Source organism: Monopterus albus, unplaced genomic scaffold, assembly GCF_001952655.1.
Source record: "Monopterus albus unplaced genomic scaffold, M_albus_1.0 scaffold35.1, whole genome shotgun sequence".
Lineage (NCBI taxonomy): Eukaryota > Metazoa > Chordata > Actinopteri > Synbranchiformes > Synbranchidae > Monopterus > Monopterus albus.
The window spans coordinates 586536-609052 of NW_018127915.1; the positions used below are offsets into that span (position 1 = coordinate 586536).

A 22517-nucleotide genomic window follows, 5' to 3' on the forward strand; every position below is an offset into this window, starting at 1 on the left:
CATGCGTCAGCTTTGAAGAGACAGTGGACATTTACCGAGATCCGTCGTGTGTTTTCCACTCCAGCTGTTGACTGACTGGCATGTTTTTACTGTCTCTCTCCGTGTCCAGAGAACAGGATAGAAAACTCGCCAAAGCACACAGTCTCCAGTACAAATCAGTTTACCACAGATGTTCTGCAGTCATCTATTCAAGTTAAACGGGCTTTAAATAGGCACCAAAACGAGAGCCATAGGCCTCATCAATGTTCTGCGTCAAAACAGCCGTCTTCGCTCTCTGTCACCGCCAAAGTTCAACCACGACCGGGACAAACCGGCCTATGAGACGCCTGCTGATGGAGCCTGTAGGACAGTTGAACACGCCTGGGTTTGCTCCCAAGAAACGTGCCCGTTGATACAAATGAAAAAATGACAGCCTTCGCCTCCTCCTCCTCGTCCTCCTCCTTTTCCTCCTCCTCCTCCCGGTGCAACCAACACAAACTAACCGCGCGTCTCCTCAAACTCCGCCTGAGGCCGCACTGCTCCGCACGGATTGGACTCACGGGTGGCAGCGCCCTTCAGTAGCTAATCATGAACCATCACTGCCGCATGTCCCGCCTGCCGTGGCAGTTCCGTCACTATAAAGCGCGAGGGCTCCGGTCTAGAAAGGAGAGTTTCAGAGAAGGGAAGAGTAGCGCTCAGCTTATGGTAGGACGCGGTTTTTATGGAGTCTGGAAATTACACCACCGGTATCAAAGCACAGTATTTTTGCAGTGAGCATTTATAAGCAAAGAATATGGTAGTAAGTGGCCAGAGCCACTGTAATTAGATATTGGACTATATTTACATAACAACAGCGACGTTAACCACAGATTTTGGTTTTCAGGCAGTGCTGTGCCGCGCCGCTTGCCGCTGTTGCGTCGAGAGTTTCTGCCGCATCTGGAGAGCTGTCCGCGGTGCTGAATGCACAACGGGGCGCAGTGAGGCGCTGGCCTTGGTGCTGAATCCAAGCTCTGCCTTATTCTCCCCAGTTTTCCCTTCTCCTCCACAACACTGATTAGTTAGGAGAGGGGGAGAAAGAGAGAGGGAGTGAGAGAGAGAGAGAGAGAAAGCGATTGCAAATGATGCATGAAGAATCGCCCACCGGGAGAGAAGCAGATACGCCACTTAAAGAGCCACGGACCGTTTTTAATGATTCCACTCTAGCGAGGGCTCCACGTAAGGCGGGCTGAGCTCCACAGTTCACTTAACACACTGGAGCAGTTGCGTGTGCACGAGTGTGCGCTTATCTGTTGTAGTTGTGTGTCCGGTTCTGTCTGTGATCACGCAGCGATCTTATGTGTAGGTAAGCACGTGTTTTTATGTGCACGGGCCTCTTTGTGAGGTGCTCATGTGTGCGTGTGCCGCAGGCGGTTCAACAGATCTGACCGTTTTAAAGCTCATTGTATTGCCTGTTTGCCAGTGGTGGACATTAACTAAGTACATTTACTCAAGCACTGTACTGCAAATATTGTACTTTTTACTACATTTATTTTTATAACATTAGATACTAGTTACTTTTCATGGCTAGATTAATGCAAAAAAAATACAGTATAATCATTGATCTTTGGTGGAACATTCACAAACTCTCCAGCATTTAAGCTCGTTAAAACTAACTCCCCCTTCACCAACTGCAACATTAAATGTGATGTCCTCAATAACGCATCAGTAACTATAGTCCAATAATATGAGACACAGGAATGTGAAATGTTTCATTTTGCATAATGAGTACTTTTACTTTTAGTACTTTAAGTGTGTTTTGATGCTAATACCTTTGTACTTTTACTGCAGTAACATTTTGAATGCAGGATCTTTACTTGTAACAGAGTATTTAAACACTATTGTACTGCTACTTTTACCTAAGTAACGGGTCTGAGTACTTCTTCCATTGCTGTTTACACAGTAATGAATGGAAGCCTGTTTTCCTAATTGAAGACTAAGAGAAGAGAATGACAGAACTGCAGGGCTGAATAACTGCAGGTATCTAGTTTGGATATAGTTGGATATATTTATTTACTGGTAAAGTTTTCCTTTCTTTTTACCTTGTTTTCTCTGAGGATGCATACCCATATTCACTCATCAATAAGCATCAGTAAGTAGTATTTGCAATAGCCAGTTTGTATGATTGCATCTGTGTTTTTAGTTAAATGCATATTTGTCAAGGTCACAAAAGCTGATGAATGGACAGTGACGCTTAGTTAGGTGATTAAATATTGAGTGTCAGTCTGGCACAGTGATTAAGTGTGGTGGCTGACTAACTAAGAGACCGATGAGCTGTCTGATGGAGTGACTGCCTGGTCAGCTGCTGGGTATTCTACTGACTAAACAGAGCAAGAAACAGAGGAAGTAAAACAAATAAACAAGAACGAGATTGTGAAAAGTGAAGGGAGAAAGAGGGAAAGAACAGATCAACAGAGAGAACAGTGACAGGTCGTATCATCCCTCTCACTTGCTGTGTCAGGGTGTGTGTGTGTGTGTGTGTGTGTGTGTGTGTGTGTGCATGTGTCCGAGACCCTTGCTTCCTGCGTTATCTCACAAGGAGACTCATTACCATAGAAATGACTTCAGGAAGAGATGTACAGCATTTTACCTCTGGAGAGAGACAGAAGGGAAGTTGGAGAAAGGAGAGGAGTGACAGTGCAGAAGAAGAGGAGAGAGGAGGAAAGTGGAGAGATAAGGCAGGGAAGACTGGTGGAGGGGTGAGGTAAAGTATTCATGACTGTGAAAAGTCTGATTACCTCTTGGCTTGTGACCCTGACATCCTAAGCAGAAGGGTGGAAAGGATCAAGGGCAGGGATAAGAGAGAGGCATCATGGGAAATGAAGTTTAAAATGGGTAAAGCACCTTATATTTGCTTGTTCTCTATTTTTCTTTCTCTCTTTTAATCTCCTCCTTCAGTTATTGGCAGTACAACAGGACGATGGAGGGGTGGGGGTCTTGAGGAGAGCAGGTGGAGGAGGGTTTCTACTCAGTGAGCTGGAACCTTCTCAGGCCTCTGGCCAGTGCTCAGTGACTGGGCGGAAGAGGAGGTGGGGATCGGAGAAAAGAGGAAAAGTTAAATGGAACCCACAGAGAAATTATAGAATGATAGAGGAAAAGAGAGGAAAAGGAAGGGCAAGATGATTGACAGCGAAATGTACTGCAAAGAGAGTGAGCTGGGTACACTGACAGTCAGAGCAGGACAGACACACAGATATGTGTTTATGTACAGGGTCTAACGGCGATGTCCGTGTGTGTTTTGCAACATAGGAATGACTCCAGGGCAGAGAAGGCACATATGGTAATGATTCTGGTGTGATACCAACATGTCAGAACTGTGATTTATGACTTAGACGTCCACAAACAGCCTGAGGAAATGGTCTACGAAGTTATCTGCTCATGTTCATTCCAAATCAATGGATGAAGTCCTGACTTATTAATCTGTGCATATTGCCAGGACAGTAGTAGTGAAGTAACAGTGTGTAATAGAGGTCACATTGACAGAAACATATGGTCAGTGATCATGTGTGGTTTCCCTAATACACTAATGAACATGTGTGTAAGTGTGTGTGTTGGACACTGATTGGGTGAAAGACCGACAATGACACTGGTTGATAAAATGAGAGAGAAAGTAAAGACTGAACAAAGGGGAGACAAAAAAAGAGATGTCATTTAATTGCAAAGGCACATATATGAAAGTGTTTCTAATGAAAATGTGTTGGCCTATGAGAGAGTGTGAGAGGGGAAGTGAGCAGGATAGCGAGTGTGAAATAAATCCAATAAGCTCCTCAGTCATGCTCCCCTCTCCAGTGATTTCAAGACCTACTGAATTAAATAAATAAGAGATTCTTTTGCTTTTGTCAGGTCCCCTTTCCATCTCTCCAGCCAGTGTGCTTCAGTGCCCTGCTGGTGTTCGTGGCGGCCTCCTTCTTCCCTTCATCCCTTTTCCCCATCTGCAGCAGCAACTAGCTTTGCTCGCTGGTTAACCACAGAATCAAGTGCAGAGACCCATAAACATCCTACCTCTGGATGACATTTCTAACTGTTTGCTAAATGCCGTCCCTGAACAGTAATTATTCAATTATACCTTAGCAACTGTAACTAGGCCTGTCAGGCCTGTTAAGCTTTGGATTTCTACACGTGACCAAATGGTTTGCAGGGGATTGAAGTCGGAGCAATATTTGGCACTTAGGGAGTCTGGAGGGTGATGGAGGTTTTTTTTCTTTTTTGCATTTCCGCCTTTCGAAAACCAAAAGTCGACAAGAAAAAACTATTAAATAGTCTATTTATCTGCTCTAATTTAATTTACACACCAAAATCGACTTTTGGTGTTTAGTAATGAGAAGTCTGCTTTCGTCTGGCTCCGTCTGAAATCAAAAATAAATTGTTTTAGAAATTACAAATTTCAAGTGCTAAGTCTGTAAACTACATGTGAGCCAAAATGGGAAGGGGGGGGGGCTGTGGAAACAGAGCGCAACTGATATTAACATTCAACATCGACATTAGTCATTTGGAAAGAATATTTGACTGGAGACAAGGCAGTATGTGGTATTTCAACATGATTTATTATTCGACAAACCAAAACATCACAACACACATTTTCTTATTAGTAAACTATCTAAACTATTTATTTTACTCATCTTTCGCAGTATCTTCTCTATTCTCTGCATATCAGGACTGTAAATTATCTTTGAATTACTGTTAAACTACTTCTTGTTTCTTGTTTAATAATTATAGCTCAGAAGATTTCAAGTTTATTGTCTAGTAGGAGGATAAACGAAGGGTTAGAAACAGAAGGAAGCCAGAGGAGTAAAAACAAGTACAAGAGATATTTTATAAAGGAGGATAAACAGGAACAAATCAGAACAGTGAGAAAGGAAAGCAGGTCAAAGAGAGCTGATGACAAGAAGGATGGAGAAATGGTGGAGCCCGTGAACCAAAAAAGCCCATCGAGAAGGGTAAAGGTCAACAGGAAAGAAAATGAAGAAAGAAAAAGACAGCGAGGAAGCTAAGAGGGAGAGGAGGCGAGGACGAAGGAGAGGGAAAGGTCAGAAGAAAAAATAAAATGACAGACGTAAAGGCGTGATCAAAGAAAAGGTCAGAAACAAAGAAAAAACTAGGGAATGAAGGAGGACACCATGTAAGACGTAGACTTTTAGGCCACCCTGCAGAGCCTACAAATCCCTGTGACTGGTGGAGGGTTAAACAGGTACTGTTGGAGGCAAAATGTCATTACTGTTCTGCGCTATTTTGATGGTTTCTATGTAAACTCATATATATAAACTTCACTCCTAAACAGTTTCTCTGTGCATAAATGCAATTGGAAGACTCTTACCCCTATAGACTGGAAAAATATTTTTATGTGTACAAATGAAGGAGGTCATGGCCCTTGTATAATATTTCATAAACAGGTAGCACTGACATGAGACACACTGCTGTCACAGACCCTAATAGTGTCTATTAAAGTTTGAAATGAACACACACCAGTCCATCAAGCAACACCTAATAGAGGATGAAGCCATACTGTAAGGAACAAGATATGAAAGATGAAGAAAGAGCTCATCTCATGCATGCATAGTAGAATTCCTTCATGTCCTGATTGTAATTTTTCACACCAACCACAGCCTGGCTGATGATTATGTCACTGGCTTGGAGCTTCATAAAGAAGAATAAAGTTTATTACTGTAGACTGGTGCCAGTGTTCATGTCATGTTCGCTCTCTCAAAGCAGTGCTGCCAAGTGCTAGTAAATGCTTCAAGATCTACAATTCCCAACCGCAGATGTTAAGAGGAGGCGCGATTAACATTAGGAAATATTTACACCCCTCACCTGAGAAATGCACACCTCTATGCTCGAGAAAGGCCAACACAGGCTCATACAACATCTAAACAAAAAGAACAGGACCCCAAAGATGGAGGAGTTAGGAATGGGTCTGCATGTCTGTGTGTGATTATTCCTAAATATATAAGGGGTTCTGTTTGTGCTGATTAAAGAAAAACATCCAAGCCGGTGTAATGAACCTACAGTATATGTCTTGTACGACTCCAGGAGCAAACATTTCATGCCATTGTTCGCCTTGTTACGCTTCACATAATAATTCCCATCCTCAGTTATGGACTGGGCTGTATGTCTGTGTGTGTGCAGTACACAGTTCAATTAGCCAGTGCGATGTGGTTTCAGGCTATGAGGCAGATTTGCTGAGTTTTAAATAACTGGCTTTATACAAAATACACACACTGTCTCTCACTCATACATAAAACATATGGACATTTGTCAATACTTGTACCTATGCATATGCACACAAACACAGCACTAACACACTCATAATACACAAAGGGAAGAACATGCAAAATAAAGAGTTGAGGAAAGCAGCATTGCTGTTGTTATTATTGCTGTTTGTGAACTCGCTCACTTGGGGGGTTGTCAGAGCAGCTCCTCATTCGCTGTGCGTGCATCTGCATGAGTATATGTGTGCATGCTCCACTGGTGACTGCTGCAATGTCAACCCTGTGACACCACGTCATACTAGGCTCCCACTGAGGCCTTCGTATCCGAGGCAAAACCAAAGAAAAAAAGAAATGAGAAGAAGAGGAAAGACAACAGGGGAAAGAGAGAAAGAAGAAGCCAAAGCAAAGATGAAAAAGGTTTGACAGGCTGTGAAGTTTGCTCATTAGGCACATTCCTCTGTGGTGTCCCAGTTTGAGATGCTCAGTCTGAGTGTGTGTCAGCACTTCCACAGAGTGCAACTAATGACAGAGTACAGGCTGGTTGAAACAGGCAGCAGCTGTTAAGACACACAATGTTTACTGGTAGGCAGGGTTCCTTATGGCGCACGTTAAGATGGCTGCCAGCGAAAGAGAAGCCCACACACACCCAGGGCTATTCCCACCACATAAATCACTGCATTGTATATAACTCATTCTACAGATGTGGATGCCATTCATTAGCTTCAGGCCACTGTTTTTACAATTTTACAAAGTCACGGCAGCGACAGGATTATAAAGAAAACACTGGACAATCATGTCATGTTAACAAGATGCAGCATTTGTCAATCTGGTCTGCAGATAATCTAAAAAAAAAAAACAGGGTGCATTTCCTCTGTTTTGTACTCCTTGGTTCCATCACTACATGTTCACCTGCTCAAATGTAAAATAATCATGAAGGGGGGGGGGGGGAGATCATTCTCCATGTATGGACAGCGAACAAGACTCAAAATTAAAATAACGCAATTTTAATCAGTTTCTCTGCTATATTTATTTGTCTCACATAAAGATGGCGACAGGAAATGATGTCACCACTCTGGCTTTGTATGAAAGCAGCTCGATCACTGATTATGCTCAACTTTTCAAAAAAAGAAAAAGTGAGAAAGACGACTTCATTTCCTGTCGCCATCTTTGCTTAACTGACTGGTTACATGCAGATTTGAAGAAACACATGTGAACAACTGAACATCCAACCTGTGCAGCTAGGTCTTGTTAGTCAAAGTATATTTTTAAATTTATCTTCCTAATGCCAAAGCTGTGAGTTGTAGCAATCTGTACTATTATAGCTCAAAATCAAGCCTTGCCCTTGACCACAGTGACAGCTACAGGAGACAAACTCTCTCTTGATAGGGGAAGATGTTGGTATAGCAGCATGTGTCTAGACTCAAAGCTGAAAAATAGGCCCGTGGTGTGTTCAATCTGTCTGATTTGCTGCTGCCAGCATGTAGGTTTACCAATTTATTTTCCACCAATTTATTTTCCTGCCTTGTTTACTCCAGAAACTGACAAACATTATAATTTTTCTGGACTGGAACAAATTATTTTTAATTCTGCATCATTAGAAGGGTCCATGAGGATTCGGGAAACACCTTCAGATAGTGGGTGAGTGTTATGAAACCGTGGTAATGGCTGAAAACTGGTTGGCCAGTCTAAATTTTGCACATTAACAGAAGATCTCTGACTCCAGTGTATGTACACATGGGAGCCACAACTACACTGATGACATCCATTTACCCCGTCAGGCTACTCCCACTCCAGGAACAGAGACTGCTGCCTGTATTCATTAACATTTGACCAACAGGACGTTGTTCCACTCGTTCCTTACATGGTTCTATGAAATAACTTAGTTTGGTTTGAACTGTCATAGAAACACAGTTAAACTGGCAGAGCAACACCAGAGGAAGTATCACAAAGCTTCACACAAGAACATTGTAAAAGGTTTGATGCAGGATTTAAGTAGGCCAGTGCTTTAGCTTTAGCATTAGCCAGCGCAGCTAAAAGGAACACATGGCAAGAAAACAGAGCCTTATGGAATTGATATTTTTACCATAAATCTATCATGTCACACAAGCTTTTACCCTGTATACAAATTTGGACAACTAGGACATTTTTGATACAATACTTCAAAATCTTTGGTATCTGGTGTTTTGTGCAAGTTTAGTGTCATGATACCTTTCCTTTGCTGAAGTATTGGACAAACCCTGGTGTGGCCTAAAAGAAATGCAGACATTTACTGAACACACACAGAATAACTGGAAGTCTAGTGCTAGTTTGCCTCTGTCTGCTTTGAAACCTCCCTTTGTACCAGTCCATCAGTGCGATCCAGTGTGTATTAATTTGCAGGAGCCACATATTCAGGGTTGGTGTAAGAGAAGCCGAGGAACTCCTCCTGGTCCAGGTTCATGATGACAAGGTTGTCTGTTGGTGTCAACTCCACGGGCATCTTGGTGAACTCCTTGTCAAAATTGCAGGTGTCCCGCCGGCTCCTCTGTAGGCGGAGTTTAGAGATTATAGAGGAGAGAGGGTACAATGGAAGGGAGGATCGAAGCGAAGAGGGAAAAATAAAAATGATTGGAGAAGAATGAGGTGAATTGGAGAAGGAGAAGAGAAAACATTAGTGTTAGATACCTTCCTGTTTCCATATCAGCTGCACAAAAATGCAAATCATCTCAGTTGTCTGGACGGCCCCTTCCTTCTTGTTAAAGCCACGGTTTTTTTTTTTGTTAGTTGTACGGTTATGGTTTGTGTACAAAGGCCATTGGTGTTACATGTTGCTTTAAAAATACATACATCAGGTTATGATGTATGATTTTTGTGTTCATTTAGTTTGTATTCCTCACCTGAACATCCAAAGTCTCCAGCTAGGTCTTGTCAGTCAAAGTACATTTTTTAACCTTATCACCAAAACTGTGAGTTGTAGGAATCTGGACTGTTTCTAGCTCAAAATCAAGCCTGCCCTTGTCCACAGTGACAGCTGTAGAAGACAAACTCTTGATAGGAGAAGATGTTGGTATAGCAGCATGTGTCTAGACTCAAAGCTGAAAAATAGGCCATTGGTGTGTTCAATCTGTCTGATCTGCTGCTGCCGGCATGTAGGTTTACACAGAAGATAACAGGGACAAATATGGCACCATCTCCTTTTCCTGCCTTCCATGCCTCAAACTTCATGTGATAATGATTTGCTAATGTTAACATGCTACAAGGAGCACTGCGAGGAATAATGGCAAATGATGAGCAAAAAAGAAAGCCATAAAAAAAGATGCATGGAAATGAAGACACAGAAAGAGAGATAGTCCAAAATCCCTTGATCCCAGAGAAGAAATAAAATGCTAAGGTGGCAGGCAATCCATGTAAGAAGTTTTTAAATTAGAGGAAAATAAAAAAGAAATATTAAATATATCCAAGGATACAATGAGGGGGCAAGTAAAGGAAGTGCAGCAGAGAGAGATGAGAGAAGGATGCTCGCTAACACAGTAAATCAAGAGAAGAAAGGCAGAGTTGTGAGACTCGAGTACAAGCAGGAGCAACAACTTGGTGTAGGAGGTGAGGGAAATCTCTGTGTGTATGAGGGTGTCTGGCAGTTGAGACAGACGCACAATCGTATCAGCTTATGTCAAATATGGGCTGCAGCATCTTTCCAAAGAAGAAGAGTGAGTGACTGCGTGCGTCATCATGTGATTTTACTAAAACTTGTAGAGCAGGATTGGTTTGAGGCATCAACGTGTACATTATGTTCAGGGCGTACACACACAACATACTCTGTGTGTGTATATATACATGCACACACACACACACATATATAAGCTGAAGATGTGTAGTCATTTTCATAAAACGTCTGCTTTCATACGACACGTTGTTAATAGGGTACTTGCAACATTGACCATTGTCTTTTATTTAACAGCATTGAACATTTAAACATTTTCCTTTGACAAATATTCTGAAAAGTACCATGTCATCAGTGGACTGGTTTTGATGCTCCATGTACTGGCAATGAGCAGGATGTGAACCAGACACTGGACCTTACGATCACGAACAAACCTGCCACTTTTCAGTCCTCGCTTTGTTCGTTAGGCTTTGAAAACCACAGGCTGTAGCAGCAAAGGTCCATCCATCCATTATCTATACCGCTTATCCTAAAGAGTGTCGTGGGGGTGTGTGTGGCTGGAGCCAATCCCAGCTGACATTGGGCGAGGGGCAGGGTCCACCCTGGACCGGTCGCCAGTCTATCACAGGGCTGACACATAGAGACAGAACATACACTCAGTCCTAGGGATAATTCAGAGTCACCAGTCAACCTAAACTGCATGTCTTTGCATTGTGGGAGGAAGCCGGAGCACCCAGAGAGAACCACAGCAAAGGTGTACAGGGAAAAAGGGAGCAGTAAGAAGGGAGAAAATGAAATGGATAGAATACAAACTGGCCACAGCAGCAGTCACAGAGAAGACCACACTGGGGCCAATCTCAGAAAATCCACAACCATTAATAATTTATGTAGAAAGACAGCGAGGTGAGCCCAAGAACACAAAGAAATACAGCCACAGTACAAGAAAGGAAGAGAAGACTGAGAGGAGAATCTAGCAACGTGCACAGTGATGATAATCTTAGTCCAAAAACTTCTGAAGATAGAAAAATGATGCAAGCTTCTGCATCATAACAACTAATGTTTCTACTATTACACAAGAATGAGGAAGGGGGTTGGTCAGAAACATCAGTGAGAAAGACAATGAGGGAAAGGAGAGCTCTGGAGATCACAGACACCACAAACCAATGTTGCATCTCCTACCTTCTGAAAGCTCTCCCATGGTGTGAGAGGAGCTCCCTCCATCCACAGGGAAACACCTGCCACAGCTGGCCCAGATCCACCTCACGTTCCTGGGCATAATATCCACCCGAGAGCCCTGCACTACAGGCTACTACAATGCCCGTGTGAATTCCTTTTTCCATTACATTTATTGTTGTAGTTGATCAGCTTTAGTTTAATTTACATTATGAACATGTAAAAATGTTTTATTAAAAGCCACACAACACAGATCACAGTGTTTATACATAATATAGCAGGCTGAATTTCAGAAATGTGTGAAATAAACTGATCTGATCTCACACCTAATAATATTTAGTGTTTTAAAGTTTTTTTAAAGGTTCCACACTCTCACTGGTGCCTTTAATCTGGCTGATTAGACTCAGTTTAGACAGAGCTAAGCTTCAATTAAGTGAGGTCACCAGACTTCAGGAACCTTTAATAATGATAAAGAGGAAATTTGTTCTGCTCTAACAGATGCATGCACCTAACCCTAAAAGACTGTCAGAAAAATGTAAATTAAGCACATTCTGTCCACACACAGCAATAATTAAAGCTACAGTATGTAACTTAAAGTTGCAGTAACTTGAAGCTCCAAATCAATCCACTCTGCTCTGCCCGGCGCTCTCTGTCCCTGCTCAGCTATGGTCTACTACCACCAGCTACGCTCTGCCTTGCTCTGCCCAGCATTTCTGATATTTGTCATTACAACAATGAGATTTCTACAAATAAAATGCTTGGAAAAAAGTTACATACTGTAGCTTTAACTGTTCAATAAACCCCTCCCCAAAATATGTAAATGTATAACCATACCTCTGTAACTAGGCAGTGGATTTCTCAACACAGTGAAGAGGCATAACATACCCAACTAGCATGTCTAGCTAGTAGTCCACAGTGTCCCCAGACTCTATCAGAGCTTCGGGCTAATGTTGGTCATACTGTCCTACTCTTTTGGATTTGGGTACGTTTACACTCCAGCAACCGCAGCAAAAAGTGTTCATCCAACATAACACATTGGTTGTTCCTCATCATATAAGCATTTTCTTTAAAGTTAGAAGTGAAAAATACTATTTGAAAATACAAACAAGTACATAAAGTAAGCGGACGAACAAAAAAGTCTGATCTTACATTCAAATTTTTTTTAACAGCACTATTAGTTCTACATGCCAGTACAAGATCAATGCTGTTTCTATATCTACTTCATTCATCAGCTGGTGAAGATGCAGTAATACTTGCCTAGGACATCCAGTGTTACATATGGAGCCAAGTGCAGATGTTTATTGAAAACAAGTCAGCTGGGAAAATAAAAATAAAATAAAATCTGCCAGTTTTTCAACCAACTCATTTTTAAGCTAGCATTAGCTTATGCAGCTAACAAGCTACCACTGACAAAATCCAAGAGAACCTGTCTGCAGACAAGATGGTGGACTGCTGACCCCGACAGGAAGTAGACGACATTAGCCAAAATCTGTAGACCTTGGCAGGTTTCCAGAAAAAGCTTACAACTTCCTGCTGACACCTGCTTTTTCTACCTGAAATCAATATCTCATTCTTTCCAAAAAGAAATATTGTTTGATAGATATACACACACATTGTCAGTATTCTTACTAATTCATATACTGTCAAACCAAATGTTATTCACATTCTAATCAAGTAGGTCTCTTGCAATTAAGACATCTGATCAGACTTTGGAAGTCGACTGTGTACACGGCCAAAGGCCACGCATGCAGTTATTTACCAAACATGCACATATAAGCTCATTCACAGCTGCCAGCCATGTAGGCCAGCTGATAATGTGTTCCATCTCGGCACGCTTCAGTTGCAGTTGATGCTGTGAGGCACGCAGGCAGAGATATGGAGGAAAAAACAGAGAGAGAGAGATGCAGCAAACGACAGGGAGTGAAATATATATCAGTGGGCCTTGGGAAAGATGTATAGATAGAAAATTACAGTAGCATCAGGACAAACAATTATTTATCACATCACCAAGTTCCAGAGGCGCTGGTCTTAATGGAGAAGCATGACTGTGAGTCTTTAATGTATCTTTACGCTTTATTCCTCCCTTCTCTTCTGCCTTCCTGCCTCACTCCCCCTCCACCGCTCTCTCGCCCAGCCTCTTTTCAGTAAGGAGAGGATTAGCGGGAGACGAGCCGATGTCAGCCGAGGATGTGGACAGAGAGTGGGAGGCACAGAGTAGAGGGGAGGTGAAGAGGAGAGGAGGCTGAATGAAAGGCGGTATCGAGTGCTGACCTGTTTTGGGCTGATAAGCGTGGGCTGCTTTGTGTTGAAGCCATTGGCTTTAATTTTGGGGCTGCAACATTTGGAATTAATTATCACACACACTCCAGCACTGCTGCAGCTTACTGTATATACTGGCTATTACATCCACTCCAGTACAAACTTTATACAGCTTATATTCTGGAACTTAGTGTTACAGGACTCTGAACTGCTGTTAAAATAAATGTGCATAAACTATAGCTGCACTACAACAGATTAAGTAGTAGACAGTTAACAGAGGGAAGCAGTGTGTGTCTTCAACGCTGCCATTCTTTTTCCAACACTAAAATATCAAGAACAACATGTAATAACTACATGTTGATGTTACAAGCAGCAGCCAGTAACCATGGAAATGTGCTGCAATTTGTTCCATTTGTTCCAAGGTTGAGGTGCAATTGATCTTGACCCTGATATTTACACAGCTAAATGAAATGAAAATCAGACCAGAACAAACAGACGGTAGCTCAGTATTCCAGAACATTATACTTTTTTATTTAAAGCTATACGGAGAAGCAGCTAGCTAACTCTTTGTCTCTGAGAACACAGCCACGCAAGCCTGCGAAAGACATGAATGGCTTTTCCTTTTTCTTTTTAAACAAATTGCATTTTTTTGTAACAAGATACAATTATGTTTCTGAGCTTTAGAGCTGCTGGTGCTCATCTATCTCTGTGCAATGAGGCCTTAAATGTGAAACTATTTCTTTAAGCCTACGTGGTCGAAACAAACAACACATTAAACAACCTAAAGAGAAGAACTTCTCAGGATAAATAAATGTGGTGTCTTGTTCAAATAAAACATTGAATGTTTTATGTTGAGTTTTGTCAAAGGATTGAATGAATCAGAGTGTAGGTTTAGCTAAATATCCTAACAATCCTGAAGCCACCAGTCACCAGTTTTACCCCAGAAATGCTATAAACCAGCTGAGCCACAGGTAACGTCAGCATTTCTGGGACATCAGGTAGCCCATATTATGCACAGCGCAGAACCCCAAGGCATACGTCATGATACATGCCTTGAGGTTCCACCCAAATGTAAAATAAATAAATTAAAATCACCTTAACAAAATCATTTCCATAAACCTCGCTAGCATGGGTCTTGGATGGATTTCAAACCTTAACCAGCACATTCCCAGTGGGCAATTTGTGTGGGGTAGATTTTGTTGTAGGAATAGTAAATATAGTACAAGACAGTAACCTCTGTTAAAAGTAAATATGCAGGTAGTCAAACCAGGAGCAGCTTGACTACAGGCGACTGCGAGCAGCTTTTTTTTAGGCTGAGTGGCTCAGCACGGCTGTGCGTATGTGGGCCGTGTTCTGCATGTGATTTCCTTGAAGCCATCAGACCTACACCCCCCCGTCAGGGAAAGGCTCTCATGATAAGTAGCAGCCATGAAATATGCACAGCCTGTCGTAGTCGCCTGCCTCGCTTCGCCACCCCGTTCCCTCCCTCCCTCTTTGCCACCGTCCCTTCTTTCTCCCTCTTCCTTGCCTCCCTCCATTGTTGAATTGCTTCCCTCTTCTTCTCTGTTATGTTTTCCTTCCTCTCACATTTGCTCAAGATCCTTGCCAACTATCACTCTCCATCAGTTTAATCTCTGGTTTACCTCAGCCCCATCTCTTCACACTCTCACTGTCCTTCATCTCATCCTTATTCTCTTTTACCGCCAGTCAGTTTCTGCTCCGTGGACAGCAACAGTGTGTATGAGACAGGAATGAATTATAAGAGAGTAAGGGAGGGGCTACAATAAAGAAAGACCGAGACAAAGAAAAAAAAAACTCACAGCCATTACAGATATTACCTGAAGCAAAGCATATACTGGACAGTGAACATTACTGAAAACACAATAAAGACAAAAACACCAACAAACATCCCCTAACACATCTTTTAAACCCTTTATTTTAGCCTGTTTCTCTGGGAAAACAAAACATTTGGCACATGGAAAGCATCTTTCCTGTTTTCTAAAGACGTATTTCATTATTTTCACACATAGTAGCTTGGTCACAGTTTCAAAGCACTGGTGACACAGAAAACATGAATCACCTCAAAATGTAAAATGTATATAAATCCTAAATAACAAAAGGGTAAAACAAAAGCATTTTTCATGCAGAGTTCAACTTACTTTTCCTTCAACAGGAAGGAACATGTAAATTATATGTATACATCTACATTTGACACAGCTTTTTAAGTAAGTAGAGATTTTTGTTATTGTCATGACATGAGGTGCTGACTGCAATAAATACAAACAATGGAGGTACAACACAAACAATGGACATGGATTTCAGTCATCAAGTCAGAAAAACACAACAGTTGCATTAACGTTCACACATAAGCATGAATGAAATGTGAAGGAACTAAAACTGCTCTTCACTGCTGAAGTATCAGCTAATTCTAGACTAGAGCTCACAGACAGGACCAACCTTTTCCAGATGTTAGTTGTGACTTTAGAGAGCACTACAAGGGCTACGTCTGAAAATTTGTCTGCGGGTAATTGCTTCAGTAGTAAAGCTGCAAAAAATATGAATAAAATGTTTCATAACTCAAAACTGTCTGTCACTTCCAAACACATTTCAAGGTATCAGGTGCTATTTTCAAAAAAGTTCTATCAATAGTCCTGATGGTGGAGACCAGGAAACTTCATAACCCCAGCCCTATCCTGATTCTAAGGGCTAGTACAAATTCTGCCTTCCTGTCAAGAAGATCATTGCTAGCAGGGGAAAACAAGAGGCAGAACACGTTGTCTTGCTTCAGAGGGCCTTGCTTTAACCTGTATGCACACATATGGCTACAGTAGGATGGAAATTCTTTCTGTGCATGCAGGACACCAATTGAAAAACACCAATCACAGCGAGTCGAGCCTCAAATCCTTTCCTACATGACCAAAAACTAGATCAGAAAAATGGAGCTGCATGATTTAGCTGTCACCTTATCTGTTTCCCCAGGCCAAGGACCTTTATGAGATGCTCAGGTATTTTACCTGCATTTTGAAAGCAGGAAGCCATGGGTCTGCTAAACATCCCTAGTACTGAGGTGGTGCACTCCAGGAGTTCACACTACTTAATATCAATGAATCAAGCACAAGATTTAGGACTGGTTGTTGCTTGGAATGTAGCTGCTTCACTTTAAGTGGCCTTTCCCTGAAAACACCCTCATCTCCTCTACCCCTATCTTCTCTCTACCCCCATCTGAGGAGCCGCTGTTGGAAGTGAAGAGGGTGCCAGCATTCACAACACAAACAAATGTAAACACAAGGCCAGGCATGCATACAAAAATGTAAACGCAAATGTGCACTTTTATACTCAGAACTCATTCACATACATGTGCACACATACTGTACGGTGTCAACAAATGCCCAGGTATCAGACTCATGCTTTTGTAAAACACAAAGAAACTCACTTCTAGTCTTTCTCATTGCTTAAATACTAGATAATATAAGAGTATAAGTAGTAGTAATTTCTATCTATTGAAGTGACTCAAAGCCCGGAGACAGATTACATTTCCCAACAGCATTTTAACATCATAGTCCCAGAGTTGAACAGCAAATACACACATAGAAAATCTGACATTTGTGGTCCGTTGTGGCACATATCTGATCTTACATTGATTGTCACATTGGGTTAAATAATACCCCAGTAATAGATGCTTTCAAAACCATGAAAGAGAGTCACAAAATGGCAGCAGAGGGGCTCAGATAAGATGCTAAAATGCAGTTGGAAGACAAAGTCCCTGGCAATTACTGATATAGAAACTCATGCACAAGTATGTCAGGCATTCCAGTTTCAGCTAAGATAAGAATAAAAATACAGACACCAGTATTATTATATACTGAATAAAAGGAACACCAGCAATTACCGGTCTAACTAAAATACCTTGGAATAGCTGAGGAATGAGAAAATGAAAGGTTCAGTCACTGTTTCCGCCCAAAGAAGAATCATTAAATGGGATGTTAAAGCTATTGTTACATGTGAAATTATGCAGTTGTTTATTTGTGTGAGCTGGGGGGTGGAGGGTACATGACTTGTCAATATTCTGTATTTGTGTCAGTTTAATTAATGATACAAAAATGCTGTGCTCTAAAGGTCTAGACATTTTTGTCCTTCACTGTAAATCTGACATTTTATGAACTTTGAAGGGCCACTACTATTTTCCCTCGCTGACGTCGACTACGTCGGGTAAAATAAGCACAAACACTTTGTTCACACTGTTGAACTTCACCAAAACAGATTCAGATTGAAGTGAATCTGATTTCCATGGTTCCCATTTTCTTACAAATCTTCTTTAGTTTCATGCACAAAACTATACCACACTGGCTTTTAGTAGCAAGTGTCCAGCATATCTTGCTAATTTATACTGTGGTAATGCTTTGAAAATACAGGATTTGTCAATTTTTCTTAAAGGAAAAGTTCGGTGTTTTCTAAAATAAGCTTGTCTTGCAGAGACACGATAAGATTGATACCACTCATGTCTCTGTGCTGAATATGAAGTGATCACTAGCAGCCGGGCTGAGTCCAAAGGTACCTGAACCTCTATAGCTCTTCAATGAACAGGTTATGTCTCATGTTGATGAGTGAGAGTTAATAGTGCTGATGGGTGAACTGTGCTACCTTTGGCCAGATGTTCTCTTCTGCCTCCAGTGTTGGCTGGTATTAGCTTCATAGTGACTGTTAACAGACATGGGAGTGGTATCAAATAAGCAAAGCAAATAAGCATATTTTCCAAAATGTCTAACTAATCGTTAGTTATTTCTCATAAATCTTAATTTTGTAGCTGCACAAGCTGCTCAGTCTCACATGAAAATGTGGAATAGCCACATAGGTCCACAATATTAAATGTAGTAATGTCACAATAATGGCTGTAAAACTGTGACGTGACAACGTTTTTGTATTGCAGCCAAATGTACTTCTTTGTGTTTTTCTTCTTGGAGTTTCATGGCAGTTGGCAAATAACGAAATAATGCGTTACCGCCACCAACTGGACTGGAGTGTGGATGAGGAAGCTAACATTTAGCGCCAGTTGAAGTTGAACGGTTTTGAACTATAGGGCGTTAAAAACAGTAGGGAGGTAGTGGGTGGGCATTTGGATGAGACCAAGAAACACCCGCCTTTCACACAGACAACCAGAGATCAATTCCTGTGTTTGAAGCTTTGCTTTGAGAGTGTTCTAACCAAACCCTGGAGCTTTCCCCAAACATGCAGCTTCTGTGCCTAATCTTAACCATATATAAGGAATGTCAGCCATTTTTCTCATTTTCATTGCCAGAAAAATGTTGGTATGTCACATTTTTTGATCCAGAAAAAAAAAAATGCTCCAATGTCAGAATTATGGAGCATTATTGAGAAACTAGTGCTTTTTGCGTTGAGGACCAATGTAACTATTATACATTTTGATGTGAAATTGGGTTAGAATAAGAGTGCTACTTTATACTAGACACACGGACCCTTCAGAGGTCAACACATCATCCAGGTTGCAACAGTGTGAACACCACATGTGTATACTGTATCCGTTTCAATCTTAGCTCATATGTCCCTTTAGTTCGAGGCTTCTTAGGGACTGTGACAACTAAAAAAAAATTCTAGGATATTTCAAATTGCTATGCTTGTGAGCATGCATGCATATATTCAAAGGTACAGACATAATCTAGTTTGTATGTATGTGTCTATGTGGCCATGCATGAGCTTAAATCAAGCCTGCTTAACAGCAGTGGTGGTAGCAGCAGCCCCTGGGAACTCCGGGTTGATAAAGGAGAATCCCTGGAACTCGTCCTGGTCCAGGTTCTGAATCACTTCCTCATCGGGAGGGGTCAGCACCGGCGGGTGGCGTGTGAAAAAACGATCAAAGTTCTCCGCTTCCCGTCCACACTGTTGAGGAGGGCGGGGAGGAATGGCACACATAGGGAAGGGTTGGATTGGGGATGGAGAGGAATGAATGGATTAGGGTGGGTTGGGGGAGAAGGAGAGGAAAACAAAAGAAAGGGAATGGCAGGTAGAACCAGGGAGTGAGATGACATTACTTGAACATAGTTTCAAATATCTGAACAAGAGCCAGTGCTTGGGCTGTGCTCGACTCGACTCTCCATTAGCTCTGGTTGAAAGCTAATTTATTACCTTGAAAACTACCACTCTCAGGAGATGGAAGATCAAGCACCTTTATGCTTTCCTTCTTCAAATATTTGAAACACATTCAACTCCAACTTTAAACAGAACAAGGTCACTGAAGTCTCAAACATCCTGTGGCAGTGCACTATCATATTGGTGGCCGTGCGCAGAGCTGCTTGGAAACGAGCATTTCACTTACAAAGCATCCCACCGTGGCTGTAAGTAAATAGCCAGAAACAATTTTCCTTAGCTTTTTATCTTGATTTTGTGGTTGTAATGCTTGGATTTAATTGGAATTTCTAAATACAAAAAGGCTCAAAGCCGTGAGATGATTATAGCGTAATTGTGGGTTAATTATATGCTACAGCTGTGGAGACCTGCTGAGATATGATAAACCAAATGAGACAATCAGCTCGTATGCAAATGAGCACTGGGAACGACTCAAAACTCTTTAATTCAGTTTGTCAAAATATTTCATGTACTTTCAGGATATCCTGAATATGATGATTAATTTTAAAACATCTACTGATTCAAAATGTTGACACATATACTTAGTATAAGTATAAAGAAGAAGCTTGATGCAAGCGTATTGCACAGTTTTTAATTTGTTTGTTTTCTCATGAAGCAGCTGAGGAAAAGAAGAAGTCATTGTTCTTCTTATTCCACTTCATTTCCTCTTTCTGACCACTAGGTATCAAAAAAAAAGAACGTACACACCCGTGAGATGCACGCCCATCTAAGCACATAAAATAAGTTATTAAGATGAAAACTATATTTTCCCACAGTGTACATCATGGGGACTTTGGGCCAAGCTATTCTTTTTTCGTTTTTTGGGCCAAGCTATTCCGTTCTGTTCATCTCCATCACTGCGCCCAGCTTTAATTAACACAACAAGGATTCGGTGTACTCTGACAACATCACCCAGAGGAAAACTACAAACTCATTAAATCCCTGTAACTCAGAAAACCAAATGAAATTAAGCCAGACTCTTTAGAGTTTGGGGAAATATGTGAAATGAGAGGGTCAAATAGCATTTCCAGCCAATTACATGCATTTGTTTTAACCTGTGTAGAAAACCAGATGGGAAGAATGGGCCACATGGGGCAATAAGCTGAGTACATTCAGTACATAACACCTTAACCAAGAGTGTGTACACTGATGTGCCAAGCGTCTCCTATCTGATAGTCAAATCAAAGATTCAATACTTTTTTAATGCCAGGGATGTAACTAGATTTGGTTTTAGTGAAATGCTCCTTAAGTAGAAAAGAAGAGCTTTTGTAGCGACACGTTCGGGCCATCACCACTTTTCTCTGTGAGAGACTGAACAACATTTTTTCTGTACGATTTGAAAATAGTTTTCTATAGTGTTTAATAAATAACATCACACTGTGAGGTTTGTGTTACAAGCAGTGCGCTCCCAGACAGGTTTAGTTTGAGACTGAGCTCTAGAGCATGCAAATAAACATAAACATGCACGACGAAACTGTAAACACAGAGAGGACAAATAAAAATGTGTGAATGGAAAGACAGATGGGTTGATGCATGGCAGCAGTGGACAGATGGATTGGTGGAAAGATGAGCAGATGGAGTCTTAGGAGGACTGCAGACAGATGAAGACAGTTGTACTATATTTAAATGAAAACCTCTTCATCTATCCTAAAGGAAAGGTGACAGTACGACTGGTTTTTGAAGTACCGGATGAACGAAACCAGCCAGTCAGTCAGTCTGTTACTCAGTCAGTCAAAAGCTCACCTGCTTAACCACAGTGTCTGCAAAGATTCTCACAGTGTATACAAGTACAAACGGGCCATAAACAGTTAGGAAACTAACTTCTGCCCAAAGTAAACCTGCCACTTCAACCAGCAACACATTTCCTCCAATGGGTCTAAACGCACGGTAACAAAAAAGATCAACGAACCACCTTCAGATGCAGAACTGATCACTAAACTTTAATGTAAACACAATGGTTCTCCCAAACAAAAAAATGAAACAAAGTTGAACCCTTATTAGTTCTCCCCAGTGGGAGGAAAGACAGGAAGAGGGAAATAGAACGTGACAGTGCAGAAGTGAATGATGTTAGAAAGACGAGATCAAACACAAAGAGTAGACCGATTCAAAGAAGAAGATACAAGAAGAGATCAGACAACATACATTAGTGGTCACTTCAGAAGTCTCTGCAGAAACACAGCTCTGTGTTCAATAAAGCAGCCAGGTCCTAATGATGACCTCGAACACACCCACACAGTGTGTATATGTGTGTGTGTGTGTATATATATATATAAATATATATATATAGAGAGAGAGAGAGAGACATACAAACCCAAATGTAGAGGCATGCTAGCATACTGCTCCATTTCTAAAGGGGGATTTCTGAGGCTAAAGCGTCTTCACAACGCCACACAAAGCAGACAGGCCTACACACACAGACACACACATCACACCTCCACTGGGCCAAGACAGCTGCATTAAAAAGCCGCTCAGAAAAATTCTTCAGCGGTAGAATGGCCTGAGGCTGTGTGAGTGTGTGTGTGCGTATTTCAATGTGTGTGTGTGTTAGTGTGAGAGAGATGACATCATTCTGATTCTAGTTGTGATCAAACTAATTTTGTCAAAGGGAAAGAAACACAGCAAAAAAAAAACCAAAACAACCCACAAACGCGTAGTTGTTTAAGGTCACATTTTCATTGGTTCGCAGGTTTCCCTGGAGGTTTACTCTAAACTCTATCTAACCCGTTAACACTTACAGCTCAGGCAGAATATGACTCCACAAAAGTCCTTTTAGCACTGGTCACCAAAATCTAGGAACCGTCCTCATCGTTATCATCACCACCACCATGGTCATTGTTGTTTCCGTCACCAATATCATCCCTATTGGTGTCTTCATTTGTCACCACAGTTACCAACATCATCAATATACTCAGCATCATTGTCATCACACCTACATTCATCACTGCACCTTTCTCATCATCATCATCATCATCATCATGATCTTTGTCACAATCACCGCTATCGACATTGCTAGCATCGTTGTTATCACCACACATTCATCGCCATCATCATCATCATCATTTCCTGACTTACCTGGGAACATT

General features: G+C 41.4%; 1 protein-coding gene across 2 annotated transcripts in view; it reads right to left on the bottom strand.

Annotated features, from left to right (window-relative positions):
• Positions 1-5968: 5968 nt before the first annotated feature.
• prkcbb (protein kinase C, beta b) overlaps positions 5969-22517 on the bottom strand; it is an 81311-nt gene continuing 64762 nt past the window's right edge. Inside the window, exon 17 of one of the 2 annotated variants that reach the window (XM_020597786.1) lies at positions 5969-8745. In XM_020597786.1, the coding sequence (XP_020453442.1) occupies positions 8590-8745 (156 nt within the window). In that variant the 3' untranslated portion in view covers positions 5969-8589. Of the gene's footprint in view, positions 8746-12574; positions 19189-22517 lie in introns of those variants that run through there. The other variant, XM_020597785.1, reaches the window with a different exon arrangement.